Here is a 24,067-nt window from a genome sequence, read left to right on the forward strand (position 1 = left end):
GTTGGAAGATCAGCTGTATATATGATGTATAGAGTTGGGCCTAAAACACTGCCCTGTGGTACTCCAGCCCTTATTGAACGTTCATTAGATATAAAATCACCTACTTTTACAGCAAATTTTCTATTTTTTAAATAGGACTCCAAGGTTTTATGCAATTGGAAAGGTAAAATTTTTTTAATCTTATACAAAAGTCCTTCATGCCACACTTTATCAAACGCCTGAGCCACATCTAGAAATATAGCAGAACAGTACTCTCTATGCTCGAATGCCTTCCTAATTTCGTTAGTTATTCTATTTACTTGCTCTACAGTGCCATGTTGTGCACGAAAACCGAATTGGTGCGTTGGTATTACCCTATTTTCATGAAGGAAAGGAGACATCTTTGATAGTAACACTTTTTCAAATATTTTAGAAAGACAGGGTAGAAGACTGATTGGTCTGTATGAAGACGGCTGTGTCAGGTCTTTTCCCGGTTTATCTATCATGATTATCTGCGACTTTTCCATGAAATAGGATAGTATCCGAAACTAAAAATTGCATTAAAGAGCAAGGAGAGCACTGTTGAAGCAATATTTGGTAACTCAATTAGCATTTTTGGAGTAATATTATCGTGGCCTGACGATTTTTTTGGATTAAGCTCTTTTATGATACTAACAATTTCAGTAGTTGAAGTCTTAATAGACCCAAGTGATTCGTTTGTGGTATTGTGGATGCTTGGCAACTTAAAATTGTTCTTTGGGCAATTTGATTGAAATACCTTTTCTAGGTGATTTGCAAAACAATTTGCCTTATCTTCGTCACTTCGTGCCCAATTACCATTTGACTGTCTTATAGGCATGTTGGAATCTACCGGTGGCTTAAAAGACTTTTGGGCTTTCCAAAGAGAGTTTTGCTTGGTAGAATTTGGACACAGTTTCTTTATATAATTTTCAGTGCTGTATTCTTCCTCGCGTTTAAGCGCTTTTTTTAACATACGTACAGCAGATTTCAGTTGAAGCTGAGTAGAAGGAGAGCGATGTATCTGCCATTCGCGTCTAGCTCGCCTTTTTTCGTTCACAAGCTTTTCTATTTCATTATTAGTCATGTTTCTAAAAACCTTAATTTTTCTTTTTGGTGTTGCCAAGACAGCTGCATTAGTTACTACATCATTAAATTCTTCTATACTGTTATCAATATCTCTTCCTGTATTTATTTTTAAATCTATGTTAATGTGGCTACTGATATATTTTCTATATTTCAACCAGTTTGTTTTATGAGTTGTTAGAGAAACTTTCGGCTCAACTATCATGGGCTGTTCGCATAACTTTATTAGTACAGGAGAATGATCAGAAGATAAGTCAGTACATGTATCTACTGTTATTAGCGATCTATCTATGTTTTTGACTACAGCAAAATCTATTAAGTCTGGTATTTTGTTTCTATCACTGGGCCAGTATGTCGGCTTACCAGGAGATATTATGTCAAGGTTATTGTGCTTATTTATAATAGTGTAGTACAGCTGCCGTCCTTTCGGATTAATAAGACGTGAGCCCCAGTACATGTGTTTTGCATTGTAATCTCCACCTGCTAGAAATCTTGGACCTAGCGTTCCAAAAAAGTCTTTAAATTCGCAATCTGTAATTTTAAAGCGAGGTGGACAATATATAGCAGTTAGATTAAGGTCAGCACCCCGATTTTTCAAAGATATTGTTGTAGCTTGTAACTGGGCTGTAGCATGCGGTTCTAAAGCGTGGTGGCTTAACCGATTTCTAACCAATACTGCTGTTCCACCGTGCGCCTTTCCATCTGGATGATTTGTAGCATGAAGTCTATATCCCGGTATAAAGAAATTGTTCTTATTTGGGCAGCCTCTGTAGTTAGCAGTGTGATTTCCTCCACAATTACTGCATTTTTTATTTGTATCCTCTTTTTTAAGAGTACATTTTGATGTTGGGTGTAAATCACCACATACCACACAAACACTGCGTAGAGTGCAATAAGACTTGGTATGCCCATACTCTTGGCAGTTGGTGCATTGTACCGGACCATTTCTTTTATGGTTATGAGGCATACCATAATAATTTAGTGGTGAATTTGAAATTAAAATACATAAATCCTCGATCAACACTAACGTTTCATTATACATCACTGGCGTGTAATCTATGTTTGGGCATTGCTCTGTTTGTCTAATTCGGTGCAATACGTCTTCCGTCATACAATTTTTATATTTTTCCCACAAAGTGGTTGCTTGTCATGGGTAATACGTCGTTAAAATAATTGCAAACAATTACGACGGTGACGAATGTTATTTGGCGTTGATGTGAACGCAGCATCGGCAAGTGTTAGGTCCCAATGGTTATCGTCTTCTAGCAATTGCAGTTCGCGACATGCATCTTGATATGTATTAAATACTCGGGCATTAACTGTTCGCAAAAATTTGAAAGACGTTGGTCCGGGAACATTCACCAATAACAAATGTAAATAGAAGCATTCACGTTGTTTTGGATGTACCGTGTAAAGTCGTCCCAATGTCTTAGCTTTGAATATGTCTGTAATAGAAAGATGTGGTTTTCCTTGTTTCCGTGGCTCCCATTTTTTACCTGATTTGTTCCATGTAAAATAGCGTGGAACATCAGTGTATAGTAGCGTCTTTGCGAATTGGCCTAAAATACCAGGTTTTTGACACAATGTAAAAAATTCAGTTAGTGTCGTTTTTGGAGCCTCAACCGAAATTTTAATGCATGACAATATGGACATAGTTTATCCATTTTCGCGACAGCAATTTTTGAATGCGCAGAGTAATCAATATCTGCTTCATATTCGAACGCAAGACGAACAAATGTTGAACGTGTTAATGAGCAGCTGGTCCGCTGTCTCTGTACATCTCGTAATCGTGCTGTAACTATGAGTTGTTCACGCGCCGCTCTTGTTCTGGTAACAGTTTGTCGCAGACGTCTATCACGCTGTTCTTGGGATTCTTGTACACGACTCTCTGCTGTCCTGATTCTTTGAGCTGAGTTTCTTGCTGCGATTTGTTGTGCAGACTGCTGAACTCTTTGGCGTTGTGCAGCTCTATTCCGTGCATTATTGAGGTTCGATTTTTTTGGTGGCATTTTATTGAAAATATTACTTCAAAGTTCAAAATAAGATTTAATAAATAAAATGAAAAGCAAGTTAATAATACTTACTTTTATTTAATTCGTTTAAAGAGTTTTAAATAATAAAAAGAAAGCAAAGCGTGGCCAAGTCTGATAAATTTTACACACGTTTTAATGGTAAATTTCAAACACACGTTTTACGTTTAATACATTTTAGCTAAAATAAACGTTTGGACTTTTAATATAACAGCATCTGCTTCTAATACAGCGCACTTATTCAATTACCTTACAACGTCAGCCGTTAGTATCACAAATAAGTGTCAATAAATGTATTCTCATGTAGCGCCATCTACTGATGTATAGTTCTAAATTTAACTCCATACTTATGTTGTGCTTAAGATAAAACAGGAATATAGTGTTTTACAGTTCATACTTAGGTTATGCTTAAGCACTGAAAATGGGAGGCTTAAGCAGTGCTTAAATAACAGCTGATTTTTATTTTGAATTTGCTTTGAATTTTCAGCGACATCTTTCGTAGCGTAGGGCAAGTGTCCGTTCGTTTGCACTCAATAACAGCTTATACTTTTCCTTCAGTTCCCATAGGTGCTCCGACTTGCTAGTGATGAAATTTGGGGTTCTTTTGTTGTTTTCATCAAATTTTGATATAATTTTCCTCGCAAATTTATGTATTGTCTGTTATAATTTAAATATTTCAAACATATTTTTATGAATGACATTTGTAAAACATATATTGCCCATAACGTTGCCATATATCATAATAAAATTTTATAGAAATTAAGCATTGACTGTGAAACGCAAACGACTACTCAGTTTGCAACAATACTTAGCTAAGATTTTATTTAGGCACAACTTAAGTATGGACTGTGAAACCGGGCATTAGCCATACAAAATTCTATACCTAAATGCATATAAATGAATTTTTTTTTTGCATTTAGGAAATACATGCAGAAATCAACTCTGCGATTTCCTAAATTCCTCTGAAATCTCCCAAATTCGAGGAAGATTTACTGGAAAAGAGTGGCAGCATTGCTTATTTGTCTGACCATACATATGTACATAACTTTATTTATTTCACAGATTGTATGTGATTTTTTCTTAAATTTAGAATATTGGAAGTCATAGATTCGTATAACTTTACCACAAATAATATAAACTTCAAACAACGCATTTTCATTTAATGTTTTTAGCAAGTGGCAGCTTTTGTTATGACAGCCTAAATCCATGAAAATTTAGAAAGAAATGCAGCGCCATCTACAGTAACATAGCGCACTTAGCGCCACAAACTGGTGGATAGCTCTTTGCTAATAATAAACAAATAATTTGCAATAAATAAATAATGCGACTACCAGGAGAGTTATATTCAAGTTTTTAACAAATAAGTTAATTACAAAATTGTTAGTTGATAACATGTAACATTTAATTTTATAATCTTAGGGTAGATAATTCTTAATTTTTAATAGAAGTATTTATTTTTTTGAATTACAAACATTTGAATTTTACTTAGCACTAATTGGTGCACAATATTTTTGGTTAACCTGTCTCGAGCTAACACAAATAGATTTGATGGTTTTCCCACACGTGAGCATGCAACATATAATCGCCCATGGGAAAAACATGGATTATCCAAATCTAACCCACAAATGGACATTGTTTGGCCTTGAGACTTATTAATGGACATGGCAAAAGCTAAACGAATAGGAAACTGTAGTCTTCTGAATGGTATCGTAGATTCTGACGGTATCATTGGAATACGGGGCAACAGAACCACTTCTCCTTTAAACTTTCCAGTCAAAATAGTTGCTTCAAGAATATTCCCTGTTAACTTTTTGATGACCAAACGTGTACCGTTACATAACCGAGGGGGATTCAAATTACGCAGAAGAATAATAATTGAACCAATCTTCAACCGAAGAATATGTGGTGGCATTCCGGGTATATCTTGAGAGTTTAAAAATTCAGTTGGAAAATTTACACTTTCATTTTCATCAACAACAGTATCGATTGATTTAAAAGACATCAGATCGCCTGGCAACAACTGTTGTATCTGGAAGTTAATTTCGTCAACATCAACATTTTTGGCTGCCAAAATAGCCCGCCCACTGCGCCAGTTATGATCTAAATAATTATTTTGTATATCCAGGAAAATACTTTGAATCAATTCAATTTTTGTGTGAAGAACAGTGCAGAAATTGTCTGGCAGTTTAATGCATTGCGTGTTTGGCTGCCGTTCTATTGTACCGTTCCCAATATCTAGCAATTGTTCCGAAAATATATGTGCTAATGGATCATTTAGTAAATGTACGCGCATGTTTATAGTCAATCGAAGTGTTTTAACATTTCTCCATAAAAATGATTGTTTTAAACATGCGTTAATTTCATGGGCGAAAGTAGAGCGAGGTATGACCGGCAACGTCTGTCGGAAATCACCAGATAGCAATATGACAGCACCTCCAAAAAGTTTATCATTGCCGTTCATATCTTGCATAGTTCGGTGCAATGCCTCGAGTGAATATTTGTGAGCCATTGTGCACTCATCCCAAATAATGATAGAACTTCTTTGCAACACTGCAGCTATTGCGCTATTCTTTTATGTTACATATTGCGTTTGGGTTGCTATGAATTTGTAATGGCAATTTGAATGCTGAATGTGCCGTTCGCCCACCATCTAGCATAGTAGCCGCTATGCCTGATGATGCAACTGCCAATGCGATTTTCTGTTATGACCGTATCTCGGCAAGAATCAACGATATTAAAAATGTCTTACCGGTTCCACCTGGTGCGTCCAAGAAGAAAAAGCCCCCTTGTTTAGCAGCAACAGTCAGCATAATCTGATTATAAATAATTTTTTGTTCAGCTGTCAATAATGGCTCACTGTTCGCGATAATTGTAGCTAAACTACCATGGTCATATTGTTTTTCGCGTTGTAAATCGGTGGTCGGACGATCAGGTGATGGCATACCATAATAATTTAGTGGTGAATTTGAAATTAAAATACATAAATCCTCGATCAACACTAACGTTTCATTATACATCACTGGCGTGTAATCTATGTTTGGGCATTGCTCTGTTTGTCTAATTCGGTGCAATACGTCTTCCGTCATACAATTTTTATATTTTTCCCACAAAGTGGTTGCTTGTGTTGGGTAAGACGTCGTCAAAATAATTGCAAACAGGTGACGAATGTTATTTGGCGTTGATGTGAACGCAGCATCGGCAAGTGTTAGGTCCCAATGGTTATCGTCTTCTAGCAATTGCAGTTCGCGACATGCATCTTGATATGTATTAAATACTCGGGCATTAACTGTTCGCAAAAATTTGAAAGACGTTGGTCCGGGAACATTCACCAATAACAAATGTAAATAGAAGCATTCACGTTGTTTTGGATGTACCGTGTAAAGTCGTCCCAATGTCTTAGCTTTGAATATGCCTGTAATAGAAAGATGTGGTTTTCCTTGTTTCCGTGGCTCCCATTTTTTACCTGATTTGTTCCATGTAAAATAGCGTGGAACATCAGTGTATAGTAGCGTCTTTGCGAATACCTAAAATACCAGGTTTTTGACACAATGTAAAAAATTCAGTTAGTGTCGTTTTTGGAGCCTCAACCGCTCTTTGGAGAACATTTTCTTCAGTGAAGTATACACGCTGACCGTTTTCAAGATGCACTGTTAAATGCTGGACTGAAGGGTATCTTTCGTGTATGGGAAAGCTAAGAGTATGCCAAATTGCTTCGTTGCTGCTAATGTATCTACCCATTTGGTATCGTGTTATTTCATCATTCTTATTTAGGTTTTGTAATTCAATTACGGCCAAGTCACTACCTTTGTTGACATACAGTAGATATCGGTTATATGACGAACCGCTTGTATGCAAATTTTGGTTATATGCAAAATTTTCATATTTCAACGCATTATAGAACGTTTTATTATATGAATTTGGTTGTTTGAATGCAAATCGTTTATAAGCAAATATCGCATTTATGCAAAAAAATTTCAGCAAAATTGAATCGTTACGTACAAATTTTAATCTGTTTTAAGCAAATTTTCCAACACTGAAACACTAAATTTATTCTATCGATTTATCGATTGTCAAACATATGATTTTGTGTTACACTTGTTACAATGTCGCGTCGTGTTGTGTTAACAGCGAAACAAAAAATTGCGGTTTTAAACGATTTAAAGACTTCCAAAGACCGAAAAACCATTGCTGCTAAATATAAAGTTAGCTTAAGCACTATATCGCGCATTCAAATCCAAGAGAACAAAATCCGCGCCATAACAAATCCCAATAGGAAACGGGATAGGAAAGGCGCACACGTGAATTTGGACAGAACCTTGTTGTCCTGGTTTAACCAAATCCGGTCCCAAAATGGAATTGTTACCGGACCTGTCTTGCTTTCTAAAGCACAGGAATTTGCGTTAAAATTAAAATTGCAGCGTTGGTGCGGGCGAAATGCCCTTAACTTCTCCAAGATTTACGGCGAAGCTGGCGAAAATAACGCAACAAGTGCAGAAGTTTTCACTACTAACCGTTTGCCTCATATTATTGAAAAATTTTCGCCGGATTGTATAAAGGGTGATTTTTTAAGAGCTTGATAACTTTTTAAAAAAAAAAACGCATAAAATTTGCAAAATCTCATCGGTTCTTTATTTGAAACGTTAGATTGGTTCATGACATTTACTTTTTGAAGATAATTTCATTTAAATGTTGACCGCGGCTGCGTCTTAGGTGGTCCATTCGGAAAGTCCAATTTTGGGCAACTTTTTCGAGCATTTCGGCCGGAATAGCCCGAATTTCTTCGGAAATGTTGTCTTCCAAAGCTGGAATAGTTGCTGGCTTATTTCTGTAGACTTTAGACTTGACGTAGCCCCACAAAAAATAGTCTAAAGGCGTTAAATCGCATGATCTTGGTGGCCAACTTACGGGTCCATTTCTTGAGATGAATTGTTCTCCGAAGTTTTCCCTCAAAATGGCCATAGAATCGCGAGCTGTGTGGCATGTAGCGCCATCTTGTTGAAACCACATGTCAACCAAGTTCAGTTCTTCCATTTTTGGCAACAAAAAGTTTGTTAGCATCGAACGATAGCGATCGCCATTCACCGTAACGTTGCGTCCAACAGCATCTTTGAAAAAATACGGTCCAATGATTCCACCAGCGTACAAACCACACCAAACAGTGCATTTTTCGGGATGCATGGGCAGTTCTTGAACGGCTTCTGGTTGCTCTTCACCCCAAATGCGGCAATTTTGCTTATTTACGTAGCCATTCAACCAGAAATGAGCCTCATCGCTGAACAAAATTTGTCGATAAAAAAGCGGATTTTCACATTTCGAACCGAACACTGATTTTGGTAATAAAATTCAATGATTTGCAAGCGTTGCTCGTTAGTAAGTCTCTTCATGATGAAATGTCAAAGCATACTGAGCATCTTTCTCTTTGACACCATGTCTGAAATCCCACGTGATCTGTCAAATACTAATGCATGAAAATCCTAACCTCAAAAAAATCACCCGTTATTTAATGCCGATGAAACCGGGCTGTACTACAAGGCGTTGCCAAATGGAAGTTACAAAGGCAAGTATGAGAATCCAAAGGGATTCAAAACTCAAAAGCAACGCCTCACATTTCTGTTTCTATGCAATGCAACCGGCACGTATAAACGTGCATATTGCATTGGAAAGTCGGCTAAACCACGGTCTTTTAAAGGAAAACAGCTACCGCTGCCATATTATAATAATAGAAGTGCTTGGATGACGAGTGTTATTTGGAAAAAGATTCTAATAGATCTCAATCAAAATCTTGAAAAAGATAACAAGCAGATATGTTTGATTGTTGATAATGCTCCTTGCCACAATACAGATGAGAAATTCTCAAACATTACGATTGAATTTTTGCCACCAAATACAACTGCCCTTATACAGCCACTTGATCAAGGTATCATCCACTCCTTTAAAATGGAATATCGACAAATACTAATAAAAAAACAAATTTGTGCGTTGGAGAAGGGCTTATCTATAGTTGAATTCCTGAAATCGCTCACTATTTTGGATGGTATCAATTATGCAAATCGCGCTTGGAACCTTGTTAAGCAGCAAACAATTAGTAATTGTTTCAAAAAGGTAAATTTCGTGTTAAAGATGGTACAAATTTAAAATAAAATTGTTCATTTCAGGCAGGCATTGACAACATTCAATTCATTACAGATGAGATTGCAGCCACAGAAGGCGAAAACTATGAATGGTGCACACTCGATAATGAATACATTCAATGCGATAATGAACTTGTCTGCTTTGGAACCATGTCGGACGAGGATATTGTTGCGGACGTATTGGCCGTCAATCAAAATTCTACTGAAGATGAGGAAGTGTTCGCGCAATCTGAGGCTTGTATTAAACACCCCTCAACGAAAAATGCCTTGCTAAGCTTAGATTCGCTGCGTGACTATTTTTGTCATAACAATATAGATCCCTTAGAGGCTTTTGAAGATATTGAAAATTTAATCCTAGAGAGTTCTGAAAAACAGAAATGCCAGAAGAAAATAACAGATTTTTTAAGTAAATCTTAACAATTTTCAAATTAAATGAATTGACTGAAGTGAAATATAATTTTTATTAAAACTGAATAAGTTTATATATTCTATTTCTTGTGTGCTATTTTTTGTTTACATCGAATTGATTGTGTATATGCATATATTTTGCATATAAGCGAATACCGCTTGTTTGCAATTACCGCCTGTATGCAAATTTTTTTTTGCATTATAACAATTGCATATAACCGATATCTACTGTATTTACAAATGTACGTAATTGATTTTACGGAACTGCAAAGCTCGACATTGTTATGAACCTTATACGTTTTTGAAAGTAATGGTGAATATGGTACCACCCACTGATTGCCAATTTCTACTTGATTTGTATTTTTGACTGCCGGATTGTGAATGTGTGGCCACTATTCGCAACATTTCTGCGGCGATACATAGGATAACCGTCAGTATCCGTGATTGTATCATTCGTATAATTCTTTGGGAAATACTTCTTACATTTTCCATTTTCCATGCATGGCGGTGCAATGTTAAAAGTACCGCACGGTCCGTGGATCATTTGATTGGTAACAACATCAAACAATTCTCGATCAATTGATGGGTCTGGAATTTAGGCTGAAATTATTTGATCAATTTCTTCTGGACGGATTTTATCTTTAAGCCAAACTAACAGCCCTATTCTCATGCCCTCACAAAAATCACCACACTCACTATTGTGAGGTTTTTGGATTTTGTGATGATTACCTTATGCTGGAGAAAATTCAAAAGCTCAAATGCTCACAATTTTCTCAAATATCTGTGACGTGTGAAAGCAGCCATCACAATACAAAAATATTAGTGTTTGTTTTGGTTTTTAGCAATATTTGTAAACAAATGTGTAAATATTTGCGTGCTATAACGACCATAGAGGAATTCTTCTTTAAAAAAAATAGCCTCTACAAAAGTTCAGTTATCGAATAATTGTGTTTAACCGAATTGTTCTTTAAAAAAAATGGCCTCTATAAAAGTTCAGTTATCGAATAATTGTGTTTAACCGAATCTGGAGCAATATGGACGTACCTTGCATTTTCATTTGTTGAGCGATTTGCTGCCAACCACATCTACGATCCGATAAGGACGCATTATTTTTGTAAAGCAAAGGACACTGACGCACAGCCTCTATAGACGATGATTTACACCCAGGTTATTTTTATACTATCGCAACAAAGTTGCTACGAGAGTATTATAGTTTTGTCTACATAACGGTTGGTTGCAAGTCCAAAACAAAACGAGTTAGATACTGGGTTATATATATGAAAATGATCAGGGTGACGAAAAAAGTTCAAATCCGGACGTCTGTCCGTCCGTCCGTGCAAGCTGTAACTTGAGTAAAAATTGAGATATCTTGATGAAACTTGGAAGACGTATTTCTTGGCACCATAAGAAGGTTAAGTAAATCGGACCACTGCCACGCCCACAAAATGGCGATAACCGAAAATTTGGTACAAAGGATTGTTCTAGGAAGGAGCATATTTGGATGTAATTTTTTTGGGGAATTGGTCGTGGCCCCGCCCACTACTATGTTTTTTGTACATATCTCGCAAACTAATTAAGCTATATCAAGGAAACTTTCTAGAGTCGTTTCTTTTAGGTACTACCTTATAGAGTCCAAAAATGAAAGAAATCGGGTCATAACCACGTCCACCTCCCATACAAAGGTTATATTGAAAATTATTAAAAATGCAGTAAGTTCAGTAAGGAAAACCACCAGAAACCTTAAATTTCATTGTAAAGATGGTACAGAAGAGCTGCTCACAAAATGGTATACAAAATTTTAAATGAGCGTGGTTCCGCCCACCTATGGGTCAAAAACCATATCTTCCTTACTTGTTTTATAATTCTTTTGTTTTTTAACTTTCGACTGTAAATACGCAATTTCATTTGTTTCATTTGTTTAAAAATTTTACATCAATTTGTATTTATTTTGAATTTATTTCTTTTAAAACAACTGTTTGACAGCAAAATGCTTTTCACCTCAATTGGTGACTTTTTAAAGCTTTTTTCTTATGAGGTTCGAGCCAGAATGTATGTATGTGATTGGCGTTGCAACCGTTTAGCCGGTTATAGCCGAATCGACGATAGTGCGCCACCTGTCTCTCTCCTTCGCAGTTCGGCGCCAGTTGGAGATCCCAAGTGTAACCAGGTCGCTCTCCACCTGCTCCCTCCAACGGAGTGGAGGCCTTCCCCTTCCTCGGCTTCCTCCGGCGGGTACTGCATCGAACACTTTCAGGGCTGGAGTGTTTTCGTCCATTCGGACAACATGACCTAGCCAGCGTAGCCGCTGTCTTTTTATTCGCTGAACTATGTCAATGTCGTCGTATAACTCGTACAGCTCATCGTTCCATCGTCTGCGGTATTCGCCGTTGCCAATGTTCTGAGGACCATAAATCTTGCGCAAAATTTTCCTCTCGAAAACTCCTAGTGTCGTCTCATCTGATGTTGACATCGTCCAAGCTTCTGCACCGTAAAGCAGGACGGGAATGATAAGCGAGCCAGAATAGACTCACAAAATATACGTCACAAGAAACCTCAGACATTTTTCCTCACAACCCAGTTATGAGGTTTTTTCAGAATAGGGCTGTAAAATGTGGGCATGAGGCAAACCTCGCTTTTGCCACTCAATAGAATAAAGCCAACAACGTGTGTTACCGAAAACTGAATATTTAGCAATGAAATCAATTAAGGATTTCAGTTTTTGTTTGAACACACGCGCAGTTATGTCATGTCGATGTATTGCTTGTTGTCCTGGTAATAATAACGTTTGTATATCCTCCCAATTCGGATTACATGTAAAAGTTATAAACAAATCTGGACGACCGTAATTACGTACGTAAGTCATCGCATCCTGTATGTATTCCTGCATATTCCGTGGACTACCGATGTAGCTTGAAGGTAAAATGAAAGCATTATCGATGTCATTGGGGTTTAAATTTCCATCGATGTTTCCGACAATAGCATCTCGTAAGTGAATATATTCTTCTGATCGTAATTTCTGCTGGTTGTATCGAATGAATCGCAAGCGTTCGCTTTGCGTAGTAGTTCATTAAACTTACTTTTATCTCTTGTATTACCTAAAAAGAATAATAAAGAAATTAAATAAGAAATTAAAAGCAATAAATATGTAAGAAATTAAATAGTTAATTGTCAAATTTACCAGTATTTGGAACACACTGTTTGATGTTAAGGTGATATTCATCCTGTCCTTGCCAAATATTAATGCATATTGGATTATCATTAGGCATTGGCATCAGTGACTCAATTTTATGGTACACCTGACCTTGTATTTTAAATGTAGGTTTAAAATTACGTCCATCGAATGCGAGATCGCAAATTTTAGTTGTCCCAAATGATGTCATTTGGAAGCAAGAATTAAATTTGCGTATCTTTCGCAAAAATATTTTTGAATTATCTGAATCGCCAGCAAGAAGCGATATTAAAGGTTCCGGTGGCAGCAGCACTTTTCCTGATGCACAACACATGCCGGGTGTTTCATTCCGAAATTTTAATGCATGACAATATGGACATAGTTTATCCATTTTCGCGACAGCAATTTTTGAATGCGCAGAGTAATCAATATCTGCTTCATATTCGAACGCAAGACGAACAAATGTTGAACGTGTTAATGAGCGGCTGGTCCGTTGTCTCTGTACATCTCGTAATCGTGCTGTAACTATGAGTTGTTCACGCGCCGCTCTTGTTCTGGTAACAGTTTGTTGCAGACGTCTATCACGCTGTTCTTGGGATTCTTGTAAACGACTCTCTGCTGTCCTGATTCTTTGAGCTGAGTTTCTTGCTGCGATTTGTTGTGCAGACTGCTGAACTCTTTGAACTCTTTGGCGTTGTGCAGCTCTATTCCGTGCATTATTGAGGTTCGATTTTTTTGGTGGCATTTTATTGAAAATATTACTTCAAAGTTCAAAATAAGATTTAATAAATAAAATGAAAAGCAAGCTAATAATACTTACTTTTATTTAATTCGTTTAAAGAGTTTTAAATAATAAAAAGAAAGCAAAGCGTGGCCAAGTCTGATAAATTTTAAACACACGTTTTGAATGGTAAATTTAATAAATTTTAGCTAAAATAAACGTTTGGACTTTTAATATAACAGCATCTGCTTCTATAGCGCCATCTAGCCTAATACAGCGCACTTATTCAATTACCTTACAACGTCAGCCGTTAGTATCACAAATAAGTGTCAATAAATGTATTCTCATGTAGCGCCATCTACTGATGGTATAGCTCTAAATTTAACTCCATACTTATGTTGTGCTTAAGATAAAACAGGAAAATAGTGTTTTACAGTTCATACTTAGGTTATGCTTAAGCACTGAAAATGGGAGGCTTAAGCAATGCTTAAATAACAGCTGATTTTTATTTTGAATTTGCTTTGAATTTTCAGCGACATCTTTCGTAGCGTAGGGCAAGTGTCCGTTCGTTTGCACTCAATAACAGCTTATACTTTTCCTTCAGTTCCCATAGGTGCTCCGACTCGCTAGTGATGAAATTTGGGGTTCTTTTGTTGTTTTCATCAATTTTTGATATAATTTTCCTCGCAAATTTATGTATTGTCTGTTATAATTTAAATATTTCAAACATATTTTTATGAATGACATTTGTAAAACATATGTTGCCCATAACGTTGCCATATATCATAATAAAATTTTATAGAAATTAAGCATTGACTGTGAAACGCAAACGACTACTCAGTTTGCAACAATACTTAGCTAAGATTTTATTTAGGCACAACTTAAGTATGGACTGTGAAACCGGGCATTAGCCATACAAAATTCTATACCTAAATGCAAATAAATGAATTTTTTTTTGCATTTAGGAAATACATGCAGAAATCAACTCTGCGATTTACTAAATTCCTCTGAAATCTCCCAAATTCGAGGAAGATTTACTGGAAAAGAGTGGCAGCATTGCTTATTTGTCTGACCATACATATGTACATAACTTTATTTATTTCACAGATTGTATGTGATTTTTTCTTAAATTTAGAATATTGGAAGTCATAGATTCGTATAACTTTACCACAAATAATATAAACTTCAAACAACGCATTTTCATTTAATGTTTTTAGCAAGTGGCAGCTTTTGTTATGACAGCCTAAATCCATGAAAATTTAGAAAGAAATGCAGCGCCATCTACTGTAACATAGCGCACTTAGCGCCACAAACTGGTGGATAGCTCTTTGCTAATAATAAACAAATAATTTGCAATAAATAAATAATGCGACTACCAGGAGAGTTATATTCAAGTTTTTAACAAATAAGTTAATTACAAAATTGTTAGTTGATAACATGTAACATTTAATTTTATAATCTTAGGGTAGATAATTCTTAATTTTTAATAGTAGTATTTATTTTTTTGAATTACAAACATTTGAATTTTACTGAGCACTAATTGGTGCACAATATTTTTGGTTAACCTGTCTCGAGCTAACACAAATAGATTTGATGGTTTTCCCACACGTGAGCATGCAACATATAATTGCCCATGGGAAAAACATGGATTATCCAAATCTAACCCACAAATGGACATTGTTTGGCCTTGAGACTTATTAATGGACATGGCAAAAGCTAAACGAATAGGAAACTGTAGTCTTCTGAATGGTATCGTAGATTCTGACGGTATCATTGGAATACGGGGCAACAGAACCACTTCTCCTTTAAACTTTCCAGTCAAAATAGTTGCTTCAAGAATATTCCCTGTTAACTTTTTGATGACCAAACGTGTACCGTTACATAACCGAGGGGGATTCAAATTACGCAGAAGAATAATAATTGAACCAATCTTCAACCGAAGAATATGTGGTGGCATTCCGGGTATATCTTGAGAGTTTAAAAATTCAGTTGGAAAATTTACACTTTCATTTTCATCAACAACAGTATCGATTAATTTAGAAGACATCAGATCGCCTGGCAACAACTGTTGTATCTGGAAGTTAATTTCGTCAACATCAACATTTTTGGCTGCCAAAATAGCCCGCCCACTGCGCCAGTTATGATCTAAATAATTATTTTGTATATCCAGGAAAATACTTTGAATCAATTCAATTTTTGTGTGAAGAACAGTGCAGAAATTGTCTGGCAGTTTAATGCATTGCGTGTTTGGTTGCCGCTCTATTGTACCGTTCCCATTATCTAGCAATTGTTCCGAAAATATATGTGCTAATGGATCATTTAGTAAATGTACGCGCATGTTTATAGTCAATCGAAGTGTTTTAACATTTCTCCATAAAAATGATTGTTTTAAACATGCGTTAATTTCATCGGCGAAAGTAGAGCGAGGTATGACCGGCAACGTCTGTCGGAAATCACCAGATAGCAATATGACAGCACCTCCAAAAAGTTTATCATTGCCGTTCAAATCTTGCATAGTTCGGTGCAATGCCTCGAGTGAATATTTGTGAGCCATTGTGCACTCATCCCAAATAATGATAGAACTTCTTTGCAACACTGCAGCTATTGCGCTATTCTTTTATGTTACATATTGCGTTTGGGTTGCTATGAATTTGTAATGGCAACTTGAATGCTGAATGTGCCGTTCGCCCACCATCTAACATAGTAGCCGCTATGCCTGATGATGCAACTGCCAATGCGATTTTCTGTTATGACCGTATCTCGGCAAGAATCAACGATATTAAAAATGTCTTACCGGTTCCACCTGGTGCGTCCAAGAAGAAAAAGCCGCCTTGTTTAGCAGCAACAGTCAGCATAATCTGATTATAAATAATTTTTTGTTCAGCTGTCAATAATGGCTCACTGGTCGCGATAATTGTAGCTAAACTACCATGGTCATATTGTTTTTCTCGTTGTAAATCGGTGGTCGGACGATCAGGTGATGGCATACCATAATAATTTAGTGGTGAATTTGAAATTAAAATACATAAATCCTCGATCAACACTAACGTTTCATTATACATCACTGGCGTGTAATCTATGTTTGGGCATTGCTCTGTTTGTCTAATTCGGTGCAATACGTCTTCCGTCATACAATTTTTATATTTTTCCCACAAAGTGGTTGCTTGTGATGGGTAATACGTCGTCAAAATAATTGCAAACAGGTGACGAATGTTATTTGGCGTTGATGTGAACGCAGCATCGGCAAGTTAGTTGATAACATGTAACATTTAATTTTATAATCTTAGGGTAGATAATTCTTAATTTTTAATAGTAGTATTTATTTTTTTGAATTACAAACATTTGAATTTTACTGAGCACTAATTGGTGCACAATATTTTTGGTTAACCTGTCTCGAGCTAACACAAATAGATTTGATGGTTTTCCCACACGTGAGCATGCAACATATAATTGCCCATGGGAAAAACATGGATTATCCAAATCTAACCCACAAATGGACATTGTTTGGCCTTGAGACTTATTAATGGACATGGCAAAAGCTAAACGAATAGGAAACTGTAGTCTTCTGAATGGTATCGTAGATTCTGACGGTATCATTGGAATACGGGGCAACAGAACCACTTCTCCTTTAAACTTTCCAGTCAAAATAGTTGCTTCAAGAATATTCCCTGTTAACTTTTTGATGTCCAAACGTGTACCGTTACATAACCGAGGGGGATTCAAATTACGCAGAAGAATAATAATTGAACCAATCTTCAACCGAAGAATATGTGGTGGCATTCCGGGTATATCTTGAGAGTTTAAAAATTCAGTTGGAAAATTTACACTTTCATTTTCATCAACAACAGTATCGATTGATTTAAAAGACATCAGATCGCCTGGCAACAACTGTTGTATCTGGAAGTTAATTTCGTCAACATCAACATTTTTGGCTGCCAAAATAGCCCGCCCACTGCGCCAGTTATGATCTAAATAATTATTTTGTATATCCAGGAAAATACTTTGAATCAATTCAATTTTTGTGTGAAGAACAGTGCAGAAATTGTCTGGCAGTTTAATGCATTGCGTGTTTGGTTGCCGTTCTATTGTACCGTTCCCAATATCTAGCAATTGTTCCGAAAATATATGTGCTAATGGATCATTTAGTAAATGTACGCGCATGTTTATAGTCAATCGAAGTGTTTTAACATTTCTCCATAAAAATGATTGTTTTAAACATGCGTTAATTTCATCGGCGAAAGTAGAGCGAGGTATGACCGGCAACGTCTGTCGGAAATCACCAGATAGCAATATGACAGCACCTCCAAAAAGTTTATCATTGCCGTTCATATCTTGCATAGTTCGGTGCAATGCCTCGAGTGAATATTTGTGAGCCATTGTGCACTCATCACAAATAATGATAGAACTTCTTTGCAACACTGCAGCTATTGCGCTATTCTTTTATGTTACATATTGCGTTTGGGTTGCTATGAATTTGTAATGGCAACTTGAATGCTGAATGTGCCGTTCGCCCACCATCTAGCATAGTAGCCGCTATGCCTGATGATGCAACTGCCAATGCGATTTTCTGTTATGACCGTATCTCGGCAAGAATCAACGATATTAAAAATGTCTTACCGGTTCCACCTGGTGCGTCCAAGAAGAAAAAGCCGCCTTGTTTAGCAGCAACAGTCAGCATAATCTGATTATAAATAATTTTTTGTTCAGCTGTCAATAATGGCTCACTGTTCGCGATAATTGTAGCTAAACTACCATGGTCATATTGTTTTTCGCGTTGTAAATCGGTGGTCGGACGATCAGGTGATGGCATACCATAATAATTTAGTGGTGAATTTGAAATTAAAATACATAAATCCTCGATCAACACTAACGTTTCATTATACATCACTGGCGTGTAATCTATGTTTGGGCATTGCTCTGTTTGTCTAATTCGGTGAAATACGTCTTCCGTCATACAATTTTTATATTTTTCCCACAAAGTGGTTGCTTGTGATGGGTAATACGTCGTCAAAATAATTGCAAACAATTACGACGGTGACGAATGTTATTTGGCGTTGATGTGAACGCAGCATCGGCAAGTGTTAGGTCCCAATGTTTATCGTCTTCTAGCAATTGCAGTTCGCGACATGCATCTTGATATGTATTAAATACTCGGGCATTAACTGTTCGCAAAAATTTGAAAGACGTTGGTCCGGGAACATTCACCAATAACAAATGTAAATAGAAGCATTCACGTTGTTTTGGATGTACCGTGTAAAGTCGTCCCAATGTCTTAGCTTTGAATATGTCTGTAATAGAAAGATGTGGTTTTCCTTGTTTCCGTGGCTCCCATTTTTTACCTGATTTGTTCCATGTAAAATAGCGTGGAACATCAGTGTATAGTAGCGACTTTGCGAATTGGCCTAAAATACCAGGTTTTTGACACAATGTAAAAAATTCAGTTAGTGTCGTTTTTGGAGCCTCAACCGAAATTTTAATGCATGACAATATGGACATAGTTTATCCATTTTCGCGACAGCAATTTTTGAATGCGCAGAGTAATCAATATCTGCTTCATATTCGAACGCAAGACGAACAAATGTTGAACGTGTTAATGAGCTGCTGGTCCGCTGTCTCTGTACATCTCGTAATCGTGCTGCAACTATGAGTTGTTCACGCGCCGCTCTTGTTCTGGTAACAGTTTGTCGCAGACGTCTATCACGCTGTTCTTGGAATTCTTGTACACGACTCTCTGCTGTCCTGATTCTTTGAGCTGAGTTTCTTGCTGCGATTTGTTGTGCAGACTGCTGAACTCTTTGAACTCTTTGGCGTTGTGCAGCTCTATTCCGTGCATTATTGAGGTTCGATTTGTTTGGTGGCATTTTATTGAAAATATTACTTCAAAGTTCAAAATAAGATTTAATAAATAAAATGAAAAGCAAGCTAATAATACTTACTTTTATTTAATACGTTTAAAGAGTTTTAAATAATAAAAAGAAAGCAAAGCGTGGCCAAGTCTGATAAATTTTAAACACACGTTTTAATGGTAAATTTCAAACACACGTTTTACGTTTAATACATTTTAGCTAAAATAAACGTTTGGACTTTTAATATAACAGCATCTGCTTCTATAGCGCCATCTAGCCTAATACAGCGCACTTATTCAATTACCTTACAACGTCAGCCGTTAGTATCACAAATAAGTGTCAATAAATGTATTCTCATGTAGCGCCATCTACTGATGTATAGTTCTAAATTTAACTCCATAATTATGTTGTGCTTAGATAAAACAGGAATATAGTGTTTTACAGTTCATACTTAGGTTATGCTTAAGCACTGAAAATGGGAGGCTTAAGCAATGCTTAAATAAAGCTGATTTTTATTTTGAATTTGCTTTGAATTTTCAGCGACATCTTTCGTAGCGTAGGGCAAGTGTCCGTTCGTTTGCACTCAATAACAGCTTATACTTTTCCTTCAGTTCCCATAGGTGCTCCGACTCGCTAGTGATGAAATTTGGGGTTCTTTTGTTGTTTTCATCAATTTTTGATATAATTTTCCTCGCAAATTTATGTATTGTCTGTTATAATTTAAATATTTCAAACATATTTTTATGAATGACATTTGTAAAACATATGTTGCCCATAACGTTGCCATATATCATAATAAAATTTTATAGAAATTAAGCATTGACTGTGAAACGCAAACGACTACTCAGTTTTCAACAATACTTAGCTAAGATTTTATTTAGGCACAACTTAAGTATGGACTGTGAAACCGGGCATTAGCCATACAAAATTCTATACCTAAATGCAAATAAATGAATTTTTTTTTTGCATTTAGGAAATACATGCAGAAATCAACTCTGCGATTTCCTAAATTCCTCTGAAATCTCCCAAATTCGAGGAAGATTTACTGGAAAAGAGTGGCAGCTTTGCTTATTTGTCTGACCATACATATGTACATAACTTTATTTATTTCACAGATTGTATGTGATTTTTTCTTAAATTTAGAATATTGGAAGTCATAGATTCGTATAACTTTACCAAAAATAATATAAACTTCAAACAACGCATTTTCATTTAATGTTTTTAGCAAGTGGCAGCTTTTGTTATGACAGCCTAAATCCATGAAAATTTAGAAAGAAATGCAGCGCCATCTACTGTAACATAGCGCACTTAGCGCCACAAACTGGTGGAAAGCTCTTTGCTAATAATAAACAAATAATTTGCAATAAATAAATAATGCGACTACCAGGAGAGTTATATTCAAGTTTTTAACAAATAAGTTAATTACAAAATTGTTAGTTGATAACATGTAACATTTAATTTTATAATCTTAGGGTAGATAATTCTTAATTTTTAATAGTAGTATTTATTTTTTTGAATTACAAACATTTGAATTTTACTGAGCACTAATTGGTGCACAATATTTTTGGTTAACCTGTCTCGAGCTAACACAAATAGATTTGATGGTTTTCCCACACGTGAGCATGCAACATATAATCGCCCATGGGAAAAACATGGATTATCCAAATCTAACCCACAAATGGACATTGTTTGGCCTTGAGACTTATTAATGGACATGGCAAAAGCTAAACGAATAGGAAACTGTAGTCTTCTGAATGGTATCGTAGATTCTGACGGTATCATTGGAATACGGGGCAACAGAACCACTTCTCCTTTAAACTTTCCAGTCAAAATAGTTGCTTCAAGATTATTCCCTGTTAACTTTTTGATGACCAAACGTGTACCGTTACATAACCGAGGGGGATTCAAATTACGCAGAAGAATAATAATTGAACCAATCTTCAACCGAAGAATATGTGGTGGCATTCCGGGTATATCTTGAGAGTTTAAAAATTCAGTTGGAAAATTTACACTTTCATTTTCATCAACAACAGTATCGATTGATTTAAAAGACATCAGATCGCCTGGCAACAACTGTTGTATCTGGAAGTTAATTTCGTCAACATCAACATTTTTGGCTGCCAAAATAGCCCGCCCACTGCGCCAGTTATGATCTAAATAATTATTTTGTATATCCAGGAAAATACTTTGAATCAATTCAATTTTTGTGTGAAGAACAGTGCAGAAATTGTCTGGCAGTTTAATGCATTGCGTGTTTGGCTGCCGTTCTATTGTACCGTTCCCAATATCTAGCAATTGTTCCGAAAATATATGTGCTAATGGATCATTTAGTAAATGTACGCGCATGTTTATAGTCAATCGAAGTGTTTTAACATTTCTCCATAAAAATGATTGTTGCATGTTTAACGTTAATTTCATCGGCGAAAGTAGAGCGAGGTATGACCGGCAACGTCTGGCGGAAATCACCAGATAGCAATATGACAGCACCTCCAAAAAGTGTATCATTGCCGTTCAAATCTTGCATAGTTCGGTGCAATGCCTCGAGTAAATATTTGTGAGCCATTGTGCACTCATCCCAAATAATGATAGAACTTCTTTGCAACACTGCAGCTATTGCGCTATTCTTTTATGTTACATATTGCGTTTGGGTTGCTATGAATTTGTAATGGCAACTTGAATGCTGAATGTGCCGTTCGCCCACCATCTAACATAGTAGCTGCTATGCCTGATCATGCAACTGCCAATGCGATTTTCTGTTATGACCGTATCTCGGCAAGAATCAACGATATTAAAAATGTCTTACCGGTTCCACCTGGTGCGTCCAAGAAGAAAAAGCCCCCTTGTTTAGCAGCAACAGTCAGCATAATCTGATTATAAATAATTTTTTGTTCAGCTGTCAATAATGGCTCACTGTTCGCGATAATTGTAGCTAAACTACCATGGTCATATTGTTTTTCTCGTTGTAAATCGGTGGTCGGACGATCAGGTGATGGCATACCATAATAATTTAGTGGTGAATTTGAAATTAAAATACATAAATCCTCGATCAACACTAACGTTTCATTATACATCACTGGCGTGTAATCTATGTTTGGGCATTGCTCTGTTTGTCTAATTCGGTGCAATACGTCTTCCGTCATACAATTTTTATATTTTTCCCACAAAGTGGTTGCTTGTAATGGGTAATACGTCGTCAAAATAATTGCAAACAGGTGACGAATGTTATTTGGCGTTGATTTGAACGCAGCATCGGCAAGTGTTAGGTCCCAATGGTTATCGTCTTCTAGCAATTGCAGTTCGCGACATGCATCTTGATATGTATTAAATACTCGGGCATTAACTGTTCGCAAAAATTTGAAAGACGTTGGTCCGGGAACATTCACCAATAACAAATGTAAATAGAAGCATTCACGTTGTTTTGGATGTACCGTGTAAAGTCGTCCCAATGTCTTAGCTTTGAATATGTCTGTAATAGAAAGATGTGGTTTTCCTTGTTTCCGTGGCTCCCATTTTTTACCTGATTTGTTCCATGTAAAATAGCGTGGAACATCAGTGTATAGTAGCGTCTTTGCGAATTGGCCTAAAATACCAGGTTTTTGACACAATGTAAAAAATTCAGTTAGTGTCGTTTTTGGAGCCTCAACCGCTCTTTGGAGAACATTTTCTTCAGTGAAGTATGCACGCTGACCGTTTTCAAGATGCACTGTTAAATGCTGGACTGAAGGGTATCTTTCGTGTATGGGAAAGCTAAGAGTATGCTAAATTGCTTCGTTGCTGCTGATGTATCTACCCATTTGGTATCGTGTTATTTCGTCATTCTTATTTAGGTTTTGTAATTCAATTACGGCCAAGTCACTACCTTTGTTGACATATTTACAAATGTACTTAATTGATTTTACAGAGCTGCACAGCTCGACATTGTTATGAACCTTATACGTTTTTGAAAGTAATGGTGAATATGGTACCACCCACTGATTGCCAATTTCTACTTGATTTGTATTTTTGACTGCCGGATTGTGAATGTGTGGCCACTATTCGCAAAATTTCTGCGGCGATACATAGGATAACCGTCAGTATCCGTGATTGTATCATTCGTATAATTCTTTGGGAAATGCTTCTTACATTTTCCATTTTCCATGCATGGCGGTGCCATGTTAAAAGTACCGCACGGTCCGTGGATCATTTGATTGGTAACAACATCAAACAATTCTCGATCAATTGATGGGTCTGGAATTTAGGCTGAAATTATTTGATCAATTTCTTCTGGACGGATTTTATCTTTAAGCCAAACTAACAGCCCTATTCTCATGCCCTCACAAAAATCACCACACTCACTATTGTGAGGTTTTTGGATTTTGTGATGATTACCTTATGCTGGAGAAAATTCAAAAGCTCAAATGCTCACAATTTTCTCAAATATCTGTGACGTGTGAAAGCAGCCATCACAATACAAAAATATTTGTGTTTGTTTTGGTTTTTAGCAATATTTGTTAACAAATGTGTAAATATTTGCGTGCTATAACGACCATAGAGGAATTCTTCTTTAAAAAAAATGGCCTCTACAAAAGTTCAGTTATCGAATAATTGTGTTTAACCGAATTGTTCTTTAAAAAAAATGGCCTCTATAAAAGTTCAGTTATCGAATAATTGTGTTTAACCGAATCTGGAGCAATATGGAC

At 36.3% G+C, this 24,067-nt stretch overlaps 2 protein-coding genes across 2 annotated transcripts in view; one reads left to right on the forward strand and one right to left on the reverse strand.

Annotated features, from left to right (window-relative positions):
- LOC128923437 (uncharacterized) overlaps window positions 1–24,067 on the reverse strand; it is a 489,012-nt gene that overhangs the window by 253,817 nt on the left and 211,128 nt on the right. The gene's annotated exons all lie outside the window — the stretch shown is intronic.
- On the forward strand, window positions 8,618–9,885 carry LOC128923435 (tigger transposable element-derived protein 6-like). Its single transcript, XM_054235709.1, has 2 exons — window positions 8,618–9,215; window positions 9,269–9,885. Exons 1-2 carry the CDS (start codon window positions 8,847–8,849, stop codon window positions 9,659–9,661), a joined length of 762 nt encoding a protein of 253 aa, XP_054091684.1. The 5' UTR covers window positions 8,618–8,846; the 3' UTR covers window positions 9,662–9,885.

Source organism: Zeugodacus cucurbitae, chromosome Y (genome assembly GCF_028554725.1).
Source record: "Zeugodacus cucurbitae isolate PBARC_wt_2022May chromosome Y, idZeuCucr1.2, whole genome shotgun sequence".
In the NCBI taxonomy this organism is placed as follows: domain Eukaryota; kingdom Metazoa; phylum Arthropoda; class Insecta; order Diptera; family Tephritidae; genus Zeugodacus; species Zeugodacus cucurbitae.

Excerpts from the sequence above, each read along its gene's own strand:
- LOC128923435 (XM_054235709.1), top strand. The coding sequence starts at position 8,847 with ATGACGAGTGTTATTTGGAAAAAGATTCTAATAGATCTCAATCAAAAT. Across the intron at positions 9,216-9,268 it reads TTAGTAATTGTTTCAAAAAG|GCAGGCATTGACAACATTCA; the intron begins GTAAATTTCGTG and ends TGTTCATTTCAG.